Genomic DNA, 23,557 nt, shown 5'->3' on the forward strand with positions numbered 1-23,557 from the left:
CAACACTTTTTCCTTACTGGAGTAGTTACTCATTCTGGTTATAGCTTTACCTTCCCTACATGTAATCATTTTACCAAAACTACCTTGACAACCATCATATTTTCCACATAATATGTGGTGACCAAGGAACCAAATTCACAGCCCTCGAGGGACAAAGGTTGCCAACACTCAAGCAATCCCCTGGTCTTTCCATGTTCACCAACTTCTTAAATCAGCTGGCATGATAGAAAGATGGAATGGCCTTTTGAGGACACAGTTACAGAGCCAATGAGAGAGCATCAGCCTGGAATGCTGGTCAGGATTCTCCAGGAGGCAGTATATGCTTTGAATCACAGTCAAATATATGATTTGGATTCAGCATAGCCAAGACTCATGGTTCCAGGCACTAGGTTTTAGAAAAGGGATTAGTTCCACTCACTATTTCCCCTAGTGGTCCTGTGGGGAAAATTACTTGCTATTCCCATGACCTGAAGTTATGCTGGCCTGGGCATTTTAGTACCAGGCTGATGACGGTGTGGTTGTCTTACACCTGACTGGATCCACAAAAAAATTTCACTGAATTAAACACTCAGGCTTCTCCCAGGCCATTTAGGGCTTCTGATGGCCTTATGCCACCAGGATAATTAGGAAATAACAATATTAGGAGGGTTGAATAATCAATATAACCAAGTAGATATTGGAATGCTCATCCACTATGGAGGTTATAAAGATTATGTTGGTTGTGTATAAAGTCCTTTAGGACTCCTCGTGGTGCCGCATTGTCATACAATTAAAGATGACAGGAGTCAGCCAGGCGTTGGTGGCACACGCCTTTAATCCCAGCACTCGGCAGACAGAGCCAGGCGGATCTCTGTGAGTTCTTGGCCAGCCTAGTCTCCTAGGGAATGCCAGGATAGGCTCCAAAGCTACACAGAGAAACCCTGTCTGGAACAACCAAAAAAAAAAAAAGATGACAGGAGACTATAATAGCCTAATCCAGGTATATGACAAAGGAACAGACAGACCAGGAATTGGTATATATACCACAATTCAAGGAAAAAAGGCAAAATGGGGAGTATTTTTCTGATTGAAGGAGAGTAGAGACCACCAGCCCAAGTATATAAGGCAAATTATGTAAGGCATATTTTCTGCTACTGTAATCAGTTTTCTCTCTCATCTGTAGTTTCAGAGAAGAGTCAGGAACATAGGAAAATTGGAGTTTTTATAACCCTAAAATGCAAAACTAAGTGTTTACCAAGGGTTGTGGGTATTCCATGGGAAATTTGCTAAAGTAGGAACTTGGCTGAATTTTCTCAACAGGAGTCAATAACAAACAGAAATACTGTTTGAGAATATGCCTGACTGGGTTGATGAAAGAAAGCATAGATTAACTATGGGTTTATTTAGTTTTGCTCACCTGTCCAAAGAGTTAAATTTGGGTAAAGGCCCTGGCTGCATAAGGGTCATGTAGACAGACACAGCCCTCGGTCGCAGTCAGGAACCAAATGTCCATGGACCCAGATGGCATGGCTCTTGTATGAAGATTGGAGTCTTCCATTTGAGTCATGCCAAATAATCTGATCTTTTATTTCTTTTATTATATCTTTGAAGTACACTTAGAGTCAGGAATGGTGAGACCTACAGAGGTTCTTTTGTTGTTCAAGAGTGTTTTTGCTACCTAGGGCTGCTGTATAATATTAGTTCAAGGTGTATTACTTTTGTTTATGTTGCATTTGTTTGACTCTGTGAAGCAGTGATTTTTTGACTGTCTAAAACACCTGGTGGTCTAATGAAGAGCTGAACAGCCAATAGTGAGGCAGGATACAGAAATAGGTTGTGTTGGTAGGCTGAGAGGATAAATAGCAGAAGAAATCTGGAAGAGGGTAGGAACAACAGAACAAGGAGAGGTGGATGAAAGGGGCCAGTGACCCAACCCCTTGTAGCCACAGAGTAAGAGTGAAAGATACACAGAAGCAAGAGAAAGATAAAAGTCTAGAGACTAAAGGTAGATGGGAAAATTTAAGTTAAGAAAAGCTGTCTACGAACCAGCCGAGCTAAGGCTGAGCTTTTATAAGAAAAAAATAACCTCTGTGTATGGTTCATTTGGGAACTAGGTGGCAGCCTCTCCCAAAAGACAAAGAAGCAAAGAGCCAAAAGTTTAAAAATAGCAAAAACAAAAAAAATCAAAAACAACTTAGAACTTCTGTACTTTCCAAATGAGGCTGAGAATGAACTTTAAAAGAGGTGTAAAGAATTTTGTTGAAATTTTTAGCAAAATGCTTTTAATCTGTAGGTTGCTTTTTGAAGAGTGGCCGTTTTTAGATGTTAATCATACTGATCCATGGGCAGGGGAGGTCTGTCCTTTTTCTGATATCTCCTTCAATTTCTTCCTCAAAGACTTGAAGTTTTTATCAAATCTTCCACTTGTTTTGTTAATTACCCCAAGATAATTTACATTACTTGAGGCTATTGTGAAAGTCATTTTTCTCTGTTTTCTTTCCCAGTCTGTGTCTCATTTGTATATAGGAGGACTACTGATTCTTGAATCAGGGTTTTGTTATTATTTTATTGCTGAAAGTAGATTCTTCTTTAAGTAATACATCTTAGCCAGAAAACTGTGTTTTCACTCACAGTTATGTCAGGGGATACTGGCATTTCCCATTCTCCAGGGTCCATGTATTTTTCTCTTAGAGTTCTTCTTGTTTCCTAGGTTCTTTGGTGTAGGCTGGTAATCATTTGCTCTATGTCTAAATTATGATTTCTTCTAGTTCCATCCATTTGCCTGCAAATTTCAAGATTCCATTGCTTTTGTCTGTTGAGTAGTACTCCATTGTATAAATGTACCACATTTTCTCTATCCATTCTTCAGTTGAGGGGCATCTAGGTTGCTTCCAGGTTCTGGCTATTACAAACAATGCTGCTATGAACATGGTTCAACATATGTCCTTGTTGTATGAACTAGCATTATTTGAGTATATACCCAAGAGAGGAATTGCTGCATCTTGAGGTAGATTGATTCCCATTTTTCTGAGCAACCACCATACTGTTTTCTAAAGTGGTCTTACAAATTTGCATTCCCACCAGCAATGGAGGAGTGTTCCTTTTTCTCCACATCCTCTCCAGCATAGATTGTCATTAGCGTTTTTGATTTTAGCCATTCTGGCCTGTGTAAGATGGTATCTCAGAGTTGTTTTGAGTTGCATTTCTCTCATGGCCAAGGATTTAGAGCACTTTCTTAAGTGTCTTTCAGCCATTTCAGATTCCTCTCAACAGAGGAAAACCCTTGTCTTGATCAAGATTTTAGGGAATTATTTGAGTTTCTCTCCATTCATGTTGAAGTTGACTATAGACTTGTTTAAAACTGCCATTATTATATTTAGGTATACCACTTATGTGCCTGTGTCTCCCTGACTTTTTTGATGAAGAGGTATTGAATTTTGAAAAGTGGGTTTCCTACATTTAATGATGTGATTATGTGGTTCATATCTTTCTGTGGTTTAGGCATTTCAGATTGATATGGCCAATTACATTTTTTGATTGTTGTGTATTAGGTGATTCCAATGTATCTGGTATAAAAGTCTAGTTCATCATAGTAAAATATCTTTGAATAGCCTGGTATTCAGTTTGCAATTACTTAATGTGAAAGATCCCGCCCCTTGGCTCGTTCTCTCTCTCGGTGACACTCCCGTACGCGCGCGCACTGCACCCACACGCCTGGCGGCTGGCTCCTTCCCAAGCAGGTTCACCCAGGAGGGGCGACCCAGGCACGCCCGCCCGCCTGGCGCCGCGCCCCGGGGCTGGGGCCGAGCAACGAGCACCAAGTGAGCCGGCCTGGAGCCCTGCCCCTGAGCCCCGCCCGATGAGAAACACTCCGTCCCAAGGTCTCCGCCCCCAAGGTCAGCCATCTGGACGCGGAAGGGAGGGGAATTGAGTCTGTTGTACCAGACACCAGACCTTGAGAATATGCTGATCTGGAATGGCTCTGTGCCTCATTTGAACCATCCAATAGAATCCCTGCTCCTAGCTTGCGCCTTTTTCCCTATATAAGGACCCCTTTCCCTTGGCTCGGCGCTTGGCCTCAGAAAAGCTAAGTCGCCCCGGGTACCCGCGTCTCCAATAAAGCCTCTTGTTTTTTGCATCCAGTTCGTGGCCTCGCTGATTCCTGGGTGTGGGTCTCCCTCTACAAAAGTACCTCTTCGGGGGTCTTTCAAATGATTATTCTTGCGTCAGTGTTCATAAGGTTTTGTCCTGTAATTTAAGTATCAGTGTAATTTTAGTCTCATGAATAAATTAGGCAATGAACTTTTGTTTCTAATTTCTGTAATAATTTGAGGAAGATGGACTCTATTTGAATGGCCAGTAGATTTCTGTGCCAAAACTATCTCATGAAATTTCTTTTATTTTTTTATTTTTTGTGGGAGGGCTTTTAGCGATTATGCTATTTTACGAGGTTCATCAGTCTGTTTAAAATACATATCTGAACTTGATTTAATTTTTCTAAGTGGGTATTATTATTTTTGATTTTGTTATGTTAGATGATTCCATTTTCTAGTTTGAATCTTATGTCAATAGGGAACTAGTTTTGAGAGGCATAGACAACTTTTGAATAGTTTGGAACAGTTTGAACACCTCTAAGACAAAATGTTCTACTAGGGTTGTCTAGAATAAAAGAACATATAGAATGAATCTCTCCATATATGAAGAAGGGGGACGCATTAGAATGACTTATGGCTGCAGTCCTGCTCATCCCACAATCACTAACTTTAAAGGCACATTCCAAGAATCCAGTATTTACTCAGTCCAGGAGTTTGGAGGTGTTTTCTGGGCTTCAGTATATACTAGAATTCAAAGAAGTATCTCTAATGGCACTCAAGGGATGGACCTGCTGCAAGTTGAGTGCAAGCAGGCAGAGTGCAACAGCTTCCTTCTTCCATGTCCTTTTATATGTTTCCCAATGTAGGGTGTATCTCCTGGCCTCAGATCTGGAATAAAGATGTGCATATTTGGGTTTTGAGATGCAGGGTAAATGTGTCTTCTATCTGCAAAGTCAGTATTTCAAGTGGATCTACCTACTACAACTTACGCAAAACATCTCTCCCAGTTGTGCACTACATTTTAGGATTTTATTTAATTCCAGGTGTAGCCTGGTTGGGAACCAAGAATATACATCAAAATTGCATATTGCTTACCTGAGTTAGTTTGATTTGATATTTTTATAACTGCCTGACCTGTAGGATTGTGTGGTATAGCTATAATATACTTTATATTATAGTAAGAAAAGCGCTTTGATTCCTTAGAGACATGCTGGAGCATTGTCTGTCTTTTGTGCAGGTATACCCATGATGGCCATGACTTCTATCAAATGTGTAATTACCCAATTAGCCTTTTCTGAACTCAAAGAAGCTGCCCATTAAAAATCTCACTAGGTATTAATGGTGTAGTGTATATATTTTAATTTTCCAAATTCTACAAAATGGAATCTGTTTTGAAATATCATCTGCCATATTTCATTCCTTCGAATACCCTTTAGGTTACTTTCTGCAGGCAGTGAAATTTGGTTGTTTAAAGAAAAAGTAGGCCTTTCCACTGACCGATCCACAACAAGGTGAGTGATCCCCTGCTCTTACCCAACTCCCGTCCAAAGCATCATTCACCCCGATATCCCGGAGCCTTCACCTGCTTGGGGTAGACACGCCCAGGCAGGGAGTTGCTCCCTGAATCTGGAAACACCCCATTCCTCAAACTGTTCCACACAATAGAAGCAGATGGGATATTGCCAAACTCTTTCTATGAGGCTACAATCACTTTGATACCCAAGCCTCACAAAGATATGACTAAGAAAGAGAACTACAGACCGATATCCCTCATGAACATCGATGCTAAAATACTCAATAAAATATTGGCCAACCGAATACAAGAACATATCAGAAAAATCATCCACCATGATCAAGTAGGCTTTATCCCAGGGATGCAAGGATGGTTCAACATACGAAAATCCATCAATGTAATCCACTATATAAACAAACTGAAAAAGAAAAACCACATGATCATCTCACTAGATGCTGAAAAAGCCTTTGACAAAATCCAACATCCCTTCATGATAAAGATCTTGGAGAGAACAGGAATAACAGGAACATATCTAAACATGATCAAGGCAATATACACCAAACCAATAGCCAACATCAAAGTAAATGGAGAGAAACTCAAAGCGTTTCCTCTAAAATCAGGAACAAGACAAGGCTGTCCACTCTCTCCATATCTCTTCAATATTGTACTTGAAGTTCTGGCTATAGCAATAAGACAAGAAAAGGGGATCAAAGGGATACAAATTGGAAAGGATGAAGTAAAACTTTCACTATTTGCAGACGACATGATAGTCTACATTAGTGACCCGAAAAACTCTACCAGGGAACTCCTACGGCTGATAAACACCTTCAGCAAGTTAGCAGGATACAAAATTAACTCAAAAAAATCAGTAGCCCTACTATATACAGATGATAAATCCAATGAGAAAGAAATCAGGGAAACATCACCTTTCACAATATCCACAAGCAACATAAAATATCTTGGGGTAACACTAACCAAAAAAGTAAAAGATCTGTACAATAAGAACTTTGAGACTTTAAAAAAAGAAATTAAAGAAGATACCAGAAAATGGAAAGATCTCCCATGCTCATGGATAGGTAGAATTAACATAGTAAAAATGGCAATCCTGCCAAAAGCAATCTACAGATTCAATGCAATCCCCATCAAAATCCCAACACAGTTTTTCACAGACATTGAAAGAACAATACTCAACTTTATATGGAAAAATAAAAAGCCCAGGATAGCCAAAACAACTCTTTACAATAAAGGATCTTCTGGAGGCATCACCATCCCCGACTTCAAGCTCTACTATAGAGCCATAGTTCTGAAAACAGCTTGGTATTGGCACAAAAATAGACTGATAGACCAATGGAATCGAATTGAAAACCCTGATATCGACCCACGCACCTATGGATACCTTATTTTTGACAAAGGTGCTAAATCTATACAATGGAAAAAAGACAGCATCTTCAACAAATGGTGCTGGTACAATTGGATTCGGACATGCAGAAAATTACAGATAGATCCATACCTGTCACCATGCACAAAACTTAAGTGCAAATGGATCAAAGATCTCAGCATAAATCCAGTCACACTGAATCTTCTAGAAGAGAAAGTGGGAACTACCCTTGAACAAATTGGCACAGGAGACCACTTCCTGAACATTACGCCAGAAGCACAGACATTGAGGTCTGCAATTAATAAATGGGACCTCCTGAAACTGAGAAGCTTCTGCAAGGCAAAGGAAACAGTCAGTAGGATAAAACGACCACCCACAGAATGGGAAAAGATCTTCACCGATCCCACATCTGACAGAGGACTGATTTCCAAAATATATAAGGAGCTCAAGAAGCTAGCCACCAAAACACCAAACAACGAAATTAAAAAGTGGGGTGCAGAGCTAAATAGGGAATTCTCAACAGAGGAATCTGAAATGGCTGAAAGACACTTAAAAAAGTGCTCAAAATCATTGGCCATCAGAGAAATGCAACTCAAAACAACTCTGAGATACCATCTCACGCCTGTCAGAATGGCTAAAATAAAAAACACCAATGACAATCTATGCTGGAGAGGATGTGGAGAAAAAGGAACACTCCTCCATTGCTGGTGGGAGTGCGATCTTGTAAGACCACTCTGGAAATCAGTATGGCGGTTGCTCAGAAAAATGGGAATCAGTGTACCTCAAGATCCAGCCATTCCTCTCTTGGGTATATACCCAAATAGGGCATGTACTTACAACAAGGACATATGTTCAACCATGTTCATAGCAGCATTGTTTGTAATAGCCAGAACCTGGAAACAACCTAGATGCCCCTCTATTGAAGAATGGATTGAGAAAATGTGGTACATTTATACAATGGAGTACTACTCAGCAGAAAAAAGCAATGGAATCTTGAAATTCGCAGGCAAATGGATGGAACTAGAGGAAACCATCCTGAGTGAGGTAACCCAGTCACAAAAAGACAAGCAAGGTATGTACTCACTGATATATGAATTTTAGACATAGAACAAAAGACTACCAGTATATAATGCTCTTCACCAAAGAAACTAGGAAACATGAAGGACTCTAAGGGTTAAATGGTCCCCAGGAATGGAAGTGGCATGAACTCCCGAACTAATTGGGGGCATGAGGGTGGGGGGGAAGGAGCTGCTACAATAAGAGCAAGAGAAGAGGAGAAGAGGAGAGGAAATGGAGGGGCAGAAACATTGAGTTGGGGGAAGAATAGAGGAAAGAGAGCAAGATGAGAGATACGATATCAGAGGGAGCCACTGTAGGCCCGAGAAGGGATCAGGAACCAGGGAGATCTCCAGAGACCTACAAGGATGACACGATCTGACAATCCAGGCAATGGTGGAGAGGATAACCTAAAAACCCTCCCCCTAAAATGAGATTGATGACTTCTCTTTATGCCATCCTAGAGCCCTCACCCAGTGGCTGATGGAAACAGAGACAGACATCCACAGATATACAATGAGCCGAAATCGGGAATTTAGTTGAAGAGAGGGAGGAATGAAGAACGAAGGGGTCTGTACTAGGATGGAGAAACCCACAGGAACTGTTGGCCTGAACAAGGGAGAGCACATCGACCCCAGATGCTGTCCAGGAGGCCTGTACAAGACTGATCCAGACCCCAGAACATGGATGTCAATAAGGAGGCCTCTGCACTCCAGGGAGCCTCTGGTAGTGGATTAGTATTTTTCCCTGGTGCAAGAAGGGACTTTGAGAGCCCATCCCATATGAAGGGTTACACTCTGGCCCTGGACACATGGGGAAGGGCCCAGGATCAGCATAGGAAGACTTGGTGGACTTTGCTGAGCTCCCGTTGAGGGCCCTACCCTGCCTGGGGAGTAGTGGGTGGATGGGGTTGGGGGGATGGGCTGGGGGTGGGGGAGAAAGTTTGGGGGTGAGGGGAGGGAGAGGGAGAAGGGACTTGAAATAAGCTTGTTCCCTAACTAGAACTAATAAAATAAAATAAAATTAAAAAAAAAAAGATTCAGCCATTCCTCTCTTGGTTAAATACCCAAATAGTGCATATTCATACAACAAGGACATATGTTGAACCATGTTCATAGCAGCATTGTTTGTAATAGCCAGAACCTGGAAGCAACCTAGATGCCCCTCAACTGAAGAATGGATAGAGAAAATGTGGTACATTTATACAATGGAGTACTACTCAGCAGACAAAAGCAATGGAATCTTGAAATTCACACGCAAATGTATGAAACTAGAAGAAACCATTCTGAGTGAGGTAACCCAGTCACAAAAAGGCAAACATGGTATATACTCACTCATATATGAATTTTAGACAGAGAGAGAAGGATTACCAGCCTATAATCCTCTTCACCAAAGAAACTAGGAAACATGAAGGACTCCAATGGATAAATGGACCCCAGGAATGGGAAGTGGCATGAACTCCTGAGCTAATTGGGAGCATGAGGGTAGGGGAGAGGGAGCTGCCACAATAAGAGCAGGAGAAGAGGAGTGGAGGAGAGAAAATGGATGAGCAGAAATACTGAGTTCGGGCAAGAATAGAGGATAGAGAGCAGGATGAGAGATACCATATTAGAGGGAGCCACTATAGGTCCGTGCTATGCCCACGGCGGTCACGCCTGTGTAGCAGAAGATGCCACTAAGGCGGGTTAAGGCCGCTGGGTTGGGGTCTGTGCTCCCCGGAGATGAGCCCCAGGCGGTTCCCTGGTGATCATGATGCCCGATGAGTCAACTCAAAGCAGCTGTCATTGGTGCCACTGCAGCCTCTTCTTCCTTGTCTTTTTGTTCTGTGTATTTCTTGTGTCTTGCCAGCAAACTACACTGATGTTAAAGGAACATCTGAGGACATGCTGAACTCTGCCCCACATTTATCAAAGCCTTTGCTGAAGTGGCCAGTTTAGGGAATAGATGGGTGAATCATGAGGAAAAAGACAGCATTGGAAAGACTTGCCTTTCCTGGGAAAGAATAGCTAGATCTAGAAAGCCCTGGTGTATATGGGATAAAGAAGAGAGAAAAGAAGTATTAGAAAACATGAAGCCAGCATTAAAATACTGAGTGACTTTATGGAAAGGATTTGATAGATTTCTTGATGTAGAAGAACTTTATGAGGCTTATTTTACAGAAGACTTAGACTCTGAGGTCTAAAGATATCTAGGGCCAGAAAATCAGGAAATGGGTAGAGACGTGGTTGGTGGTATGAGACAGATTTTGGAGAACTCTTAGATCATGTCTTTGGGCAATGACCACAATCTGAAGCTGAGAATAGATCATCTATAAACAATTTTGCTGTTCTTTTTCTTTCTGTTGTATGATCTGGTGATGTAGCCCCCTTGCCAAGTTCCCTGATCCCCCTTGCCAAGTTCCCTGATTGTAATAGTATATAAGCATTGCTTGATATGAAGTAAAGTTGCAGCAGCATATTCAACTACATTGAGTGTGTCTGTCTGTCATTTCCTCGCCGATTCCTGATTTCTCCTTGAGCCTTCTCCCTTGTTCCCCTCGGTCGGTGGTCTCCACGAGAGGCGGTCCGTGGCAGGTCCGAGGAGAGATCTGGCACTAGGGAGGTTTCCAGAGACCTACAAGGATGACACGATCTGACAATCCAGGCAATGGTGGAGAGGATAACCTAAATGCCCTTCTCCTAAAATGAGATTGATGACTACTCTTTATGCCATCCTAGAGCCCTCATCCAGTGGCTGATGGAAGCAGAGGCAGACATCCACAGACATACACTGAGCTGAAATCTGGAATCTAGTTGAAGAGAGAGAGGAATGAAGATCAAAGGGTTCTGTACCAGGTTGGAGAAACTCACAGGAACAGTTGGCCTGAACAAGGGGGAGCACATCAACCCCAGATGCTGTCTGAGAAGCCAGTACAGGACTGATCCAGACCCCTGAATATGGATGTCAATAAAGAGGCCTCTGCACTCCAGGGAGCCCCTGGTGGTGGATTAGTATTTTTTCCCTGGTGTAAGAATGGACTTTGAGAGCCCATCCCACGTGAAGGGATACACTCCAGCCCTGGACACATGGGGAAGGGCCCAGGCCCAGCACAGGAAGATTTGGTGGACATTGCAGAGCTCCTGTTGAGGGCACTACCCTGCCTGGGGGGTGGAGAGTAGATGGGGGTGGGGGAGGAAGGATGGGGGTGAAGGGAGGGAGAGGGGGAGGGATTTACATATGAAACAAGCTTGTTCCCAACTTGAACTAATAAAAAAATTAAAAATAGAAAAATAGAAAAAATAAAGGATTCCAAGCATATTTGTGAATCCATAAATTGCTCTAACTGCTCCTCTGCATGTTTTTCTAGGTCTTTAATATGCTCATCCTTAGGCAGCATCTGGATGGCATGGAAATTGCCTTCTAAATATTGGAGTCTAGACTCGAGGTTGTGATTTGTTGAGGTGGAGGCCTCAGCAATCGACCGAATGGACTTATCTAATCTGTCAGCCCTGTTCTCTAAATTATCTTCCAAACATTTGAACCTAGATTCAAATCTGTGATCTGCTACCTTAGATGCTTCAATAATTGATTGAATGGCATTGTCCAATTCTTCAACCCTATCCTGGGTATTTTGCACCTTTGCATCTAATTTCTGGGACACAAAGCCTATCTGAGTTTCTAGTTGGCTACATAAATTCTTTAGTTCATCATGGTCCTCTGACAGCCTAGCCTCTAATGCCTCAGACATGGGGCATTTCTCTGTGTTTATCTTAATCATAAATATTCTGCATCTCATCTTGGGTAACAGACAGCTCTGTCTTTAGCATATTGGACATAGAGCCAAGATTATCATCCAACTTCTGTTCCACGTGCTGCACAAATGTGGCCTGACCTAATCTGTTCTCCAAAATTTCATTTCAAAAAGCTGTTATTTCCTGCAAGCAGGTGGTGAGGTTATCTTTGTCCTGTTCCTGAGGACTGGCTAATAATGTTATTTGTATCAGCAAGCTAACTGCCATTACTGCATATAGGCAGGTAATTGGCAGATTAGCGTCCTCCTCGGTCATTAAATTCATGTAATAAGCAAAGATACTACCAACTGAAGCAAATGATAAATAGTCTGCCATGATTTTCCCTTATGGTTTCTACTACAGATGCAGTAACTATCTTCGACCAGCAGGCACAGGCGTTCAGCTAGTCAGTGCAGCTTTTAGCAGGAGTCAGGCAGGCAGGATGGTGGCGGCAGCAGAGCTCAGGTCACACAGGCCGCTGGGCTAAGCTGGGAGTGTACAGCCTTGCAGCTGCAACTACTAAAAGAGGCGTGGCTTTACTGCTGCCATGGCCAGGGGAAGCTTCGGACCCCGCTGAAAGCCGAGGCCTACTCCCAAGGCCTACTCTCCTCAAGAGCAGGAGGCTTCTGGGTACCGGTAGGCCGAAATCTGGGTGGTCCCATGTGCACACAGCTAGAAACCGAGGTGGTAAAACAGTGGGGAGTTCTGTAGAAGTCTCCCAGCTGGGCAGACTGTTCTGAGCGCCTCAGCAGCAATGGGAACTTCTTGTGTTGCCGGTCGGCTGTGAGCCAGGAGCACCTGTGGAGAGAGGGAATGCTTTCCCAGCCAGCTAGTCCACTGTCCCAGTGGGACCCATGGGCACTCCCAAATGCAGCCTAGGTTTACAAGATCCCGATTCTGACAACCAGATATTGTGGGAATTACCAATACAGAGCCCAGTAAAAATACAAGGGAATTTATTAGGGAAAAGCCTTATTTACAGAGCGACCTAGCCAGCCGGTTGGGGCAGCAGTAAGTACAGCAAGCTGAAGATGAAACAGAAGAAGGGGCTGCCACATGAGCATCCCTCACTCTTAACCCTTCACTATGTCACCCTGACCATGCGAGGTATGGTCAGGCACACCTATAGCCAGCCCCTAGCAGGCGTGGTTACAGTTTCCCCTACTGAGAATTCTCAATAGAGAAATCTAAAATTATGCTCCTTTTCACCAAGATGGCACGGAAAGCTAAGAAGGAAGTACCTGCCCCTCCCAAAGCCAAAGCCAAAGCAAAGGCCTTGAAAGCGAAGAAGGCAGGACTGAAAGGCATCCACAGCCACAAAAAAAGAAGATCTGCACATACCAACTTTCCAGTGATCCAAGATCCTGAGGCTCAGGAGGCAGCCCAAATACCCTCAAAAGAGCAGAGCATGCCCCGGAGAAACAAGCTTGACCTCTATGCCATCATCAAATTCCCCCTGACCTCTGAGTCAGCCATGAAGAGGACAGAAGACGACAACAAGCTTATGTCCATTGTAGACGTCAAAGCCAACAAGCACCAGATCAAACAGGCTGTGAAGAAGCATTATGACATTAATGTTGCCAAAGTCAACACCCTCATAAGGTCTCACGAAGAGAAGAAGGCATACGTTCAGTTGGCTCCTGATGATGATGGTCTGGATGTTGCCAACAAAATTAGGATCATCTAAACTGAGTCCAGCTGGCTAATTCCAAATATGAACTTTTGCACCATCAAAAAAAAAAAAAAAAAAGCTGGGCTGTGGTGGCGCACGCCTTTAATCCCAGCACTCGGGAGGCAGAGGCAGGCGGATCTCTGTGAGTTCGAGACCAGCCTGGTCTACAAGAGCTAGTTCCAGGACAGCCTCCAAAGCCACAGAGAAACCCTGTCTTGAAAAACCAAAAAAAAAAAAAAATGTCAGCTTCAACTCAAAGGAACTATGCTTCCCAGGGCCCCCTTAAACTCCCTACATATTCCTGCATGATACTAAAGATTGTCTTTGCCTCCTGAATATAATTTACAGCAGGACACCACTGTTTCCCACTTCAGAATGTGTCATTTGGGGAAAGGCTGATATTTAAGGGACTGGATATGGGTCCCGGCAGTTATTAAGTGTGTTTTGGTTTAGGAGACAAGACCTCATTTGGTATGATTGGTTTGATAGGACACACCTATCAAACGCCCAGCATTTTTGCTGCCCCTGTTTTCTAATGCAGGCCCAGGCTACAGAGAGCCACTTAGAATATCATATTTGTTACATATATAGAGAAAACAGTTATTTTGATGTTTTTCTAGACAGGATATTGAATTATTGTTTACAATGTCCTTCCTGTATATAAGCAATCCTTCTAAGTCAGGCTCAAGGTTATCTTGAGCTGCAGGCTTTAACCACCCACACTCACATTGAAAAACAGCTTTCAGCCTGATTTTCATTCTTTCTGTTTTTGAAATGATGTGTCCTTACACAGCGTTGGTTGTCTTGGAACTCATCTTGTAGACCAGGTTGGCTCAAAAACAGTGATGTGCCTACCTCTGCCTTCTGAAGACCCGATTTAAATACTTGACTTCTTAAATCATAAAATAGACAATAATAAGATGGTTAAAAATGGCAGGAAGAAGAGATAGTGAAAATGCTTTTAAATGGATGGAATGTATGTGGTACACCCTATGGTCCCTAGTATTTCAGAGGCTGAGGAAGTGGAATCAGGAGTGGTCTGGCCTGGGCTGTACAGCAGGAAGAGATGGAAGAAAACAACAAGGAGACATCAAGACATTTCTCTCCATTCTACAATTTTGTTTGATATTTTTCTTGCCTCCTACACAAAACAAAGTGAGATCTTTCTCATGGTCTCTCTGTTTCCATATATGAGGTACTGAGTAGTTGAGTCTTGGTAGTCAGCATGCTGGAATGAGAGGTCTATGGATTTTCTCATAGTACACCCTTAAGTGGATCAGGAAGAGTGAATTCAATGAGGATTAACTGAGGAGGATGGGCAAGACCACCAGTGAAATTTGGTGGAGCCATCCCTCAGACTGTGAGTATGGATGTAATAAAAGGCAGGGAAGAAGACAGCCATTTTCAGAGGGTCCTGCTGACTCTGCTTCCTGCCACCATATATGAATTATTCCACACTGCGCTCCATATTTAAAACATTGACCTCCTGAGGGAAGAGGGTGTGTCTCTTCCTTAACCTTGTTAATGGGATGAATTCTCTATTTTTGTTTTGTTTTTATTGTTTTGTTTTGTTTCAAGACAGGGTTTTTCTGTGTAACAGCTCTGGCTGTTCTAAAACTACCTCTGTATATCATGCTGGCCTTGAACTCACAGAAATAGCCCGCCTCTGCCTCTGCCTGCTTCTGCCTGCTTCTGCCTAGGATTAAAGGCATGAGCCACCACCACCCAGCTGGGAGGAATTCTTATAACAACATGAGAAGAGTAAATAACAAGGAAGGAATGGACACCATTCCTTTATTTATGAAAGATTAACTCCATTAAGCAATATGCACTTGTGATGGTTATTCTTGGTTCCCAACTAGAACACACCTGGAATCAAATAAAACACTAAAGTGGAAGGCGCAACTGTGAGAAATGTTTTGTTTAAGTTGAAGGAGGTAGATCCACTTCAAATACAGTCTTGGGAGGTAGAAAGACACAAACATTTAAGCTGGATCTCAAGGCCTAAAGACGCACACCTTTAATCCAGGTATTGATACTAGGAGACACACCCTAAATTGGGACTTAACTTCCACTGGGAGCACATAAAAGGTCATGGAAGCTGGAACTTATTGCTCTCTGCCTGCTTGCCCTCACCTTGCTGCAAGTCCATTACTTCATTAGAATTAGAGAATACTTTCTGGAATTCCAGGAGATACCAGGGCCAACCTCCTGGACTGAGTAAGTACTGGATTCTTGGACTTTTTCCTTAAGCTAGTCAATGTGGGATTAGCAGGACTGCAGCCATAAGTCATTCTAATGAGTTCCCTCTGTTCATACAGAGACTCATTGTGCATGTTCTCTTACTCTAGAGAACCCTAGTACACATTTTTATGAGTGTATAAAATGTTCCAAATTTTGAACACTTGTATATAATTGTCAAAATTAGTTACCTATTGACCTAAGAATCAATCTAGAAAAAAAAAATGAAATCATGTAAGAGTGCCTAGTAGCCTACACTATCTACACTGAAACTACTATTGAAATCTGAATAGAGAATTTCAGAGACCCATATTTCCAGCCTCATAAAAGAGAGAACAGAGAAGAAATAGAAACTGAAAATCTAAAATGTGACTATTGTTGTGTCCTGCAGGGTGGAGAAAAAACAAATCCTAGTTCTTCATTTTGGATTCAGTTTAACCTTCAAAGTACCTCCAGGAGAAATGTCAGAGGACAAGACAGCCCAGAGCCGGGACTACAAACATTTCAGAGTCCAGAATTTCTTCTGCAAGTGGACCATCAGCAACTCCCGTTTTTCTATGGAGAAAATTCGGGACAGCATAAGAAGCCCAAGTTTCTCAACAGGGGATAAAGACATGTAGTGTTTGAGACTACACCCAAATGGGGTAGATAAAGAAAGCAGAGATTACCTGTCAGTTAACCTAGAGTTGCTCAGCTCTCCAGAGTCCCCTGGGGGGCACTGTTCAGTTTTGGATCATCAACATCCAAGGAGAAAAAAAAACGAAACTGCAATAAGCCCAAAAGCCTTTACCTTCCTGCCAGACTACGAAGAAGGTTTCAAAAGGTTCATCCTTCGAGATTTCCTCTTAGCAAATGCACATCGGCTTCTCCCTGAAGACAAGCTCACCCTCCTCACCACATAGGGATGGTGTTCCAAAACTTCATCAGCATCCACGACCTGAGCCCAAAGCAAGGGATCCAGGTTCCAAGGTGCAAGATGGCAGATGAGCTAGGAGAGCTGTGGGAGAATTCCCTCTTCACAGACTGCTGCCTGGTGGTAGCTGGCCAGGAATTCCAGGCTCACAAGGCCATCTTAGCAGCTCGCTCTTCAGTTTTCAGAGCCATGTTTGAACATGACATGGAGGAGAGCAGAAAAAAAAACGTGTTGAGATCCATGATCTGTAGCGGCAAGTCTTCAAGACAATGATGGACTTCATTTATACCGGGAAGGCACCAGACCTCTACACCATGGCAGATGCTGTGCTGGCAGCTGCTGACAAGTATGGCCTGGAGCGTTTGAAGGTCATGTGCAAGGATGCCTTCTGCAGGGACCTCTGTGTTGAGAATGCTGCCCACACTCTCTTCCTGGCTGCCCTCCACAGTGCAGGGCAGCTGAAAACCCAGGCACTGGATTTCATTACAGCTCATGCTTCTGAGGTCTCTGAGACCTCAAGCTGGAAGACAATGGTGGGCTCACATCCCTACTTGTGGCTGAAGCATACAGCTCCCTGGCTTCTGCTCACAGCTCTTTACTTGAGCCCCCTCCCAAATGCCTAAAGCAACTTTAGGATCCTCTCAGCTGTGACCTCCAGGTGTATTCCAGAAGCAGCAGCCAGCATTGTTACCAAGGAAGAATCTCGGAAAAGACAGAATTGGGGCTCGGGCCTTTAATACCTCTTTAAATGAGTTGAATGGCAGATTGGGGAAGGGGCAGTGCTGGATTTTGACATATTCTACCCAACCTATTTACCCTGTTGCTGTACTAGTTTGTTTTGGTTACTGGCATTCACTTTAGTTAATGCCTCAAGTGATGGGGGAAGTCCTTCTGTGTATATGTTTGTCTTATTGATTGATGGATAAAGCACTTTTGGCCAATAGGGAAGCAAGAGAGGTGGGACTAGGAGTTGAGAAGGATTCTGGCAAATGCAGTAAAGGAAGAGAGTCGCTATGTGACCCCAGGAAGAGAGGACACATGAGATTGGTGTCCTCCATAAGTCCTTATAAAATATATAGATTAATAGTTATGGTTGATAAATTAAGGCAGAGCTAGCAAATAAGAAATCCTAGTCCTGGGCGAGCAGCATTGCAACTAATAAGTCTCTGTGTGTTATTTGGGGGCCCTGAAGAGGCAGCAGAACTCAGATGCTGGCAGAAAGAGTTATCGTTACACTCAAGCATATCCCAACAGAGTTTCTTTGGAGGAACCTGTCTGGACTAGACTGAGCAGAACATATGATCAAGGATTTAGAGGAAAGGAGAAAACAAATATGAATGTTTGCTTACAAGAGAAGGGAAAGACAAAGAATTCAGTTTTCATCCAAACTCAGTGTGTGGGGACAGGAGAGTTGACTCAGGTGGCAAAAGTAATTGTTGCTCTTGCAGGGGACCTTGTTTTAGTTCTGTAGACAATACCTTATCCAAATAAAGTATAAAATGAATAAAAATTGTAAAAATCAGTTTGTGGATTCCAGTGGTGTTATCTTTGAAGAAGCCCATGTTAATCCATATAGTGGGAAATTACCAATATGGAGTCAGGTAGAAATATAAGGGTATTTAATAGGGAAAAGCCCTACTTACAGAGCGACCTAGCCAGCCGGCGTGGCAGCAGTCTGTAAGCAAGCCCAAAAGAGAAACCGAAAGCGAAAACGCAGTCACCCTATGTCCCCTGACCACGCCCTCGCAAGCTTGTGAGGGCGTGGTCAGGCACACCTGTAGCCAGCCCCTAAGTAGGCGTGGCTACAGCTTCCCCTACAATTCCCCTTTTAGTCTAAAAGAGGATTAAAACTTAACAGTTTAAAGTATCCAAAATTAACAATCATGAAGGCAAAATATAAGAAGATACAACAATCTGCTTATGTCACATCCTAACTACCTATTTTAACTAAACCCTAAAGTCATCTGAAACAGGTAGCCAAGCCTGAACACCTCCTTCTAATCCCAACCATAAACAATAGGAAGCTATCCCTAACTAGGTATATACACTATCCTAAGTGACAACAATGAGGAAAGGGGGCCTAGCATCTTCTGAGTTACTTCCTACTGAAATGGGATGATGATAGTCATGTGGGGTCCTGTAGGAAGAATATATTAGTGTAGTAAAAGTCTTGAATGGATTGTATCCAGTCCATGTTAGATGGGATTCTCTTGATAGAAGATCTCGCTTGAAATCCTCAACTTGATTGAAGTCAGTATCCGAAGGTTTGGCCGGAGTGTCAGTTGAAATGGAGCAAGTTGGATCCAGTGCAGTCGAGGAGGTGTGGCCCATTTTCTTTCCAGGGTGTCCAGGTATTGCTGTCAGCCAGGTCTTCATTGGCTGTGTGGGACTCAAACATAAACAGTTAGCAGAGAAATGTTTGCTTGTGTATGTACACATGCTGGGGAATGCAACCATGAGAGCATAACAATTATGAGAGGGTGTACACCTTGAGAGAAAGATCCAAGAAAAGACAAAGACAGTTCCAAAATTCTTCTCTTATTCTGTATTACATCAATTGGCTTCTTGATACAATACAGAAACTCTAAAGTTTAGCTAAATAATGTGCTTGGATTTTAGAGGAGGAAAGCCAAATCCACCTCTAAATCCAGCATTGGTTTAATTGAATAGGGACTAGGAAATAAAGAGAAATAGTTTTTTGAGAGACAGCTGTAAAGTTTACCATATGGCACTTTCCTTTGGTTTGATGGTTATAGCTACCTTTTCTTCTTAAGTATCTACCCATGCAGTGTCCTTTGCCTTATGAAGATGAGTTTTTCTGTGAAGATAAAACCAAACGCTTCCCTTTCCTTTAGGAGGTTTCTATTTAGTTTATGAGATATACCTTAGTCCTCGTTGAGATGTTTTTCCTTTTCAACTCGAATCTTGATCAACTTTGATGATATCCAAAGTTTTTCTTCTCCTGTAGAAACCAATACAAAACCCCGACCCCAACATAACACATGTCCTGCTTTCCATACAGAGGTTAGTACATCTTTGAACTATACTGGCAGTATAGTTCAGCAGTTTTTTCCGTAGTCCAGTGTCTTTCTGCAGCTGTTTGTCCTTTTTCATTGGCATTAAGAAAGTTTAGTGTTAATAAAGTATTATGCAACCTATGTTTAAGGGGTTTAGTCTTCCAAGCTTGTTTGTTAAGCATCTCCTTAAGTGTTCTAGTAGATCTCTCAACCACTGCTTGTCCTGTAGGATTGTGTGATATACCGGTAACATGCTTTATGTTATAATATTTGAAAAATTGTTCCAATTTTGTAGAGACATATGCTGGAGCATTGTCAGTTTTTATTTGTTCAGGTATACCCATAACTGCCATCACCTCTAGCAGGTGTGTAATAACAGAATCAGCTTTTTCAGAGTTAAGAGCAGTAGACCATTGGAACCCTGAGAATGTGTCTATAGTATAATGCACATATTTCAAATTTCCAAACTCCGCAAAGTGAAACACATCCATCTGCCAAACCTCATTTCTCAGAATGCCCTTAGGATTACAACCTGCTGGCAATGGAGTTTGATTATAAAAGGAACAAGTAGGACAGTTTCTCACTATCTCCTTGGCTTGTTGCCAAGTGATGGAGAAGTCCTTTTTCAAACCTTTTCTATTTACATGATGTTTCTTATGAAATTCTGAGGCTTCTAGCACACTTCCAATTAATAAACAATCAATCTCATCATTGCCTTGTGCTAGTGGGCCAGACAGACCCATATGGGATCTGATATGTGTAATATATATAGGATTACTTCTCTTTCTGATAGTTTCCTGTAATTGTAAAAACAGAGAAGTTAATTCTGTATTATCAGGAACAAATTCTGCAGTCTCAATGTGTAACATGACTCTCTCTGCATATTGGGAATCAGTAATTATATTAAGAGGTTCTGTAAAATCCATAAGTACCATGAGAATTGCATATAATTCTGCCTTCTGTACAGATGTATATGGACTTTGAACTACTTTACTTACCTCACCTGCTTTATAACCTGCCTTACCTGATTTGTTGGCATCAGTGTAGAAGGTAAGAACTCCAGAAATGGGAGTTTGTCTTACAATACGTGGAAGAATCCAGACTGTCTTTTTTATGAATTTAATTCTGTCAGTTTTGGGATAGTTGTTGCTACTTGTTCCCAAAAAGTCAGTAAGAGTTATTTGCCAATATTCATTATCTTTCCATAAGGAAGAAATTTCCTCATTAGATAAAGGTACTATAATTTCTGCTGGATCTTTTCCAGTCAGCTGACAAAGTCTTAATTTACCCTTTAAAATCAAATCAGAAATCTTTTCTATATATCTTTTAACTTTTTATTCTGTTTATGTGGCAGGAATATCCATTCCAATATAGTGTCTTCCCTCTGCATCATAATTCCAGAAGGGTATTCTCTGGATGGCAAGATAACCAGAATACAGTCTAAATCAAGGTTCATCCGATCTACATGTGCATCCAATATTCTGTTTTCTACCCATTGTAACTCTTTTTCTGCCTCAGCAGATAATATTCTCAGACTGCTTAGGTCCTTATCACCTTTAAGGGCCATTTTTAAATGCTTTAAGTCATGTCCTTCTACACCAATAATCGTCTGCAATTGAGAAATTTCCCCTAATAATTTCTGAAGAGAAATAAGAGTTTGATACCGTTCTCTCCTAATTTGGACCTTTTGAGGTCTGATTCTCTGTAAGTCTATCTTGTAACCTAAATAGTTAATAGAATCTCCTCTTTGTATCTTTTCTGAGGCAATCTGTAATCCCCAACGAGGCAGAACTTCCTTCACCATTTCAAACATACGTTCCAAAGTTTCTTTATTAGAATCTGATAAAAGAATATCATCCATGTAATGATAAACAAGAGATTGTGAAAATTTCTTACGAATTATTTCCAAAGGTTGCTGTACAAAGTGTTGACACAAAGTAGGGCTATTTAGCATTCCTTGTGGCAAAACTCTCCACTGATATCTCCTAACTGGCTGTGAATTATTAAGAGTTGGTACAGTAAATGCAAATTTTTCTCTATCATTTTCCTGTAACAGTATTGTGAAAAAACAGTCTTTTAGATCAATGACTATAATAGGCCATCCTTTAGGTATTAAGGAAGGTAATGGCATTCCAGGTTGCAGAGAGCCCATTGGTTGAATTACCTTATTTATAACTCTCAGGTCTGTCAGCATTCTCCACTTTCCTGACTTCTTTTTGATAACAAATACAGGAGAATTCCAAGGACTGGTAGATTCCTCTACATGTCCAGCATCTAGCTGTTCCTGTACTAACTTTTCTAAAGCCTCTAGCTTCTCAGAGGTCATAGGCCATTGTCCTACCCAAACTGGTTCATCTGTAAGCCACTTCAATGGCAGGGCCTTTGGCTCCTCTGAAGGTCCATCATTTGTACCTAGTTTCTGTACAGCATGGATGGTTTGTAAACGTTTTTCATCGCATCTTACCAGATCTTTTCTACTATCTAAAGATTGTATCTGACACTGGAGGAATATTAATCTGAGTATTCCATTGCTGTAAGAGATCACGACCCCAGAGATTTATAGCTATATCTGCCACGTATGGTTTCAGTATCCCTTTCTGTCCTTCCGGTCCAATGCAGACCACTGAGTTAACACTCTGTCGAACGATAGAGTTCCAATTCCTAAAAATTGTACATTTGCCTCTCTAAGAGGCCATTTCTGAGGCCAAGACTTTTGAGTAATAATAGTTACATCCGCCCCAGTGTCCACTAAGCCAGAAATAACTTTATTATTAATTTTCACTTTCAACTGAGGCCTTTTATCATTAATAGAAGCTTGCCAAAATATGCGTTTCTCATTTTGTCCATTCACACTTGATTCTTCATCACTATTCAAACTACCATCTAGAGCAGTATCATTTTTCACAATAGGCAAAGAACTATCTATTGTTCCTGTGAGAGATTGTCTCCCACTGCTACTGGGAATGACCCGACCTTTCTGGATGTGGGGGACTTCTTGAGGACTCCCTTGGGGTTTCCCGACCTTAAGGGGTTTCCTTGTATGTCCCTGGTCGATCTACATTCATTGGTCCAGTGTCTGCCCTTACCACATCTTCTACACAATCCAGAAGGCAGTGGCCTTCCATATGAGGCATTGTTAGAATTCGTTTGTCTACAATTTCTCTTAGTATGTCCCATTTTACCACAGTTGAAACATCTAGGTTCCTGGAGCCTTCGTGGTCTCCAGGGTAAGGTTCTTCCTTCCCAAGGTTCTGGTTCATAGTAGTAGTAACCTCTAGCCTCTTGGTACCTATGTTGACCTCTGTAAGGTGCTTCTCCTTGCCAAGCCCTTACATCCTCACCTCTAGAACTTTTAATTTCCTGTTGCTATTTTAAGCCTTTGGAGATGGCTTCTCCTACCCAAGCTCCAGTATCTTGCACATTATAGTCAATGTTGGCTGCATACAAAACCCATTCTTCTAGCGGAGCTGATCTGATCTTTAAAGGCAAAAGTATTCTTTTGCATATTGGGTTTGCATTTTCATAAGCTATTGTATATATAATTGATTGTCTTGTTTCTGGATCTGTTACCTGTAATTCTACTGCCCTAGTTAACCTTTGTAAGAAATCCTGGAACTGTTCTGTAGGTCCCTGTTCTATTCTGGTATAAGCTTCTAGGCGTTCTCCTGGCTCACGAACCTTATCCCAGGCATTTAATGCTGCTTTCCTGCATCAGCCTGAACCTGTGGGTCAGCATAAATACCCTGACCAAGAAGCTTATCTAGAGGGGCTTCAAAACCTTCCTTTATGCCCTGACGCTCAAGGAGCTTTGCCTCTTCCCTTACTAATGCCTTCCATTGGATTTGGCATGAATTCTCAAGTACAGCTGCTACCAATCGTTCCCAATCTGTGGGTGTCACCCTGTTAAAGGTTGCCCATGAATGT

General features: G+C 42.1%; 1 protein-coding gene and 1 pseudogene across 1 annotated transcript; both read left to right on the forward strand.

Moving 5' to 3' along the window:
- The first annotated feature begins 13,003 nt into the window (after positions 1–13,003).
- LOC100770102 (60S ribosomal protein L23a-like) lies at positions 13,004–13,477 on the forward strand. The gene has a single exon (XM_035451323.1). It carries the CDS (start codon positions 13,004–13,006, stop codon positions 13,475–13,477), a length of 474 nt encoding a protein of 157 aa, XP_035307214.1.
- Positions 13,478–16,607: 3,130 nt separating this feature from the next.
- Positions 16,608–17,250, forward strand: LOC100771240 (annotated as a pseudogene).
- The last annotated feature ends 6,307 nt before the right edge of the window (positions 17,251–23,557 follow it).

The sequence above is a fragment of the Cricetulus griseus genome (genome assembly GCF_003668045.3).
Source record: "Cricetulus griseus strain 17A/GY chromosome 1 unlocalized genomic scaffold, alternate assembly CriGri-PICRH-1.0 chr1_0, whole genome shotgun sequence".
Lineage (NCBI taxonomy): Eukaryota > Metazoa > Chordata > Mammalia > Rodentia > Cricetidae > Cricetulus > Cricetulus griseus.

Coding starts and splice junctions, on each gene's coding strand:
- LOC100770102 (XM_035451323.1), top strand. CDS start 13,004: ATGGCACGGAAAGCTAAGAAGGAAGTACCTGCCCCTCCCAAAGCCAAA.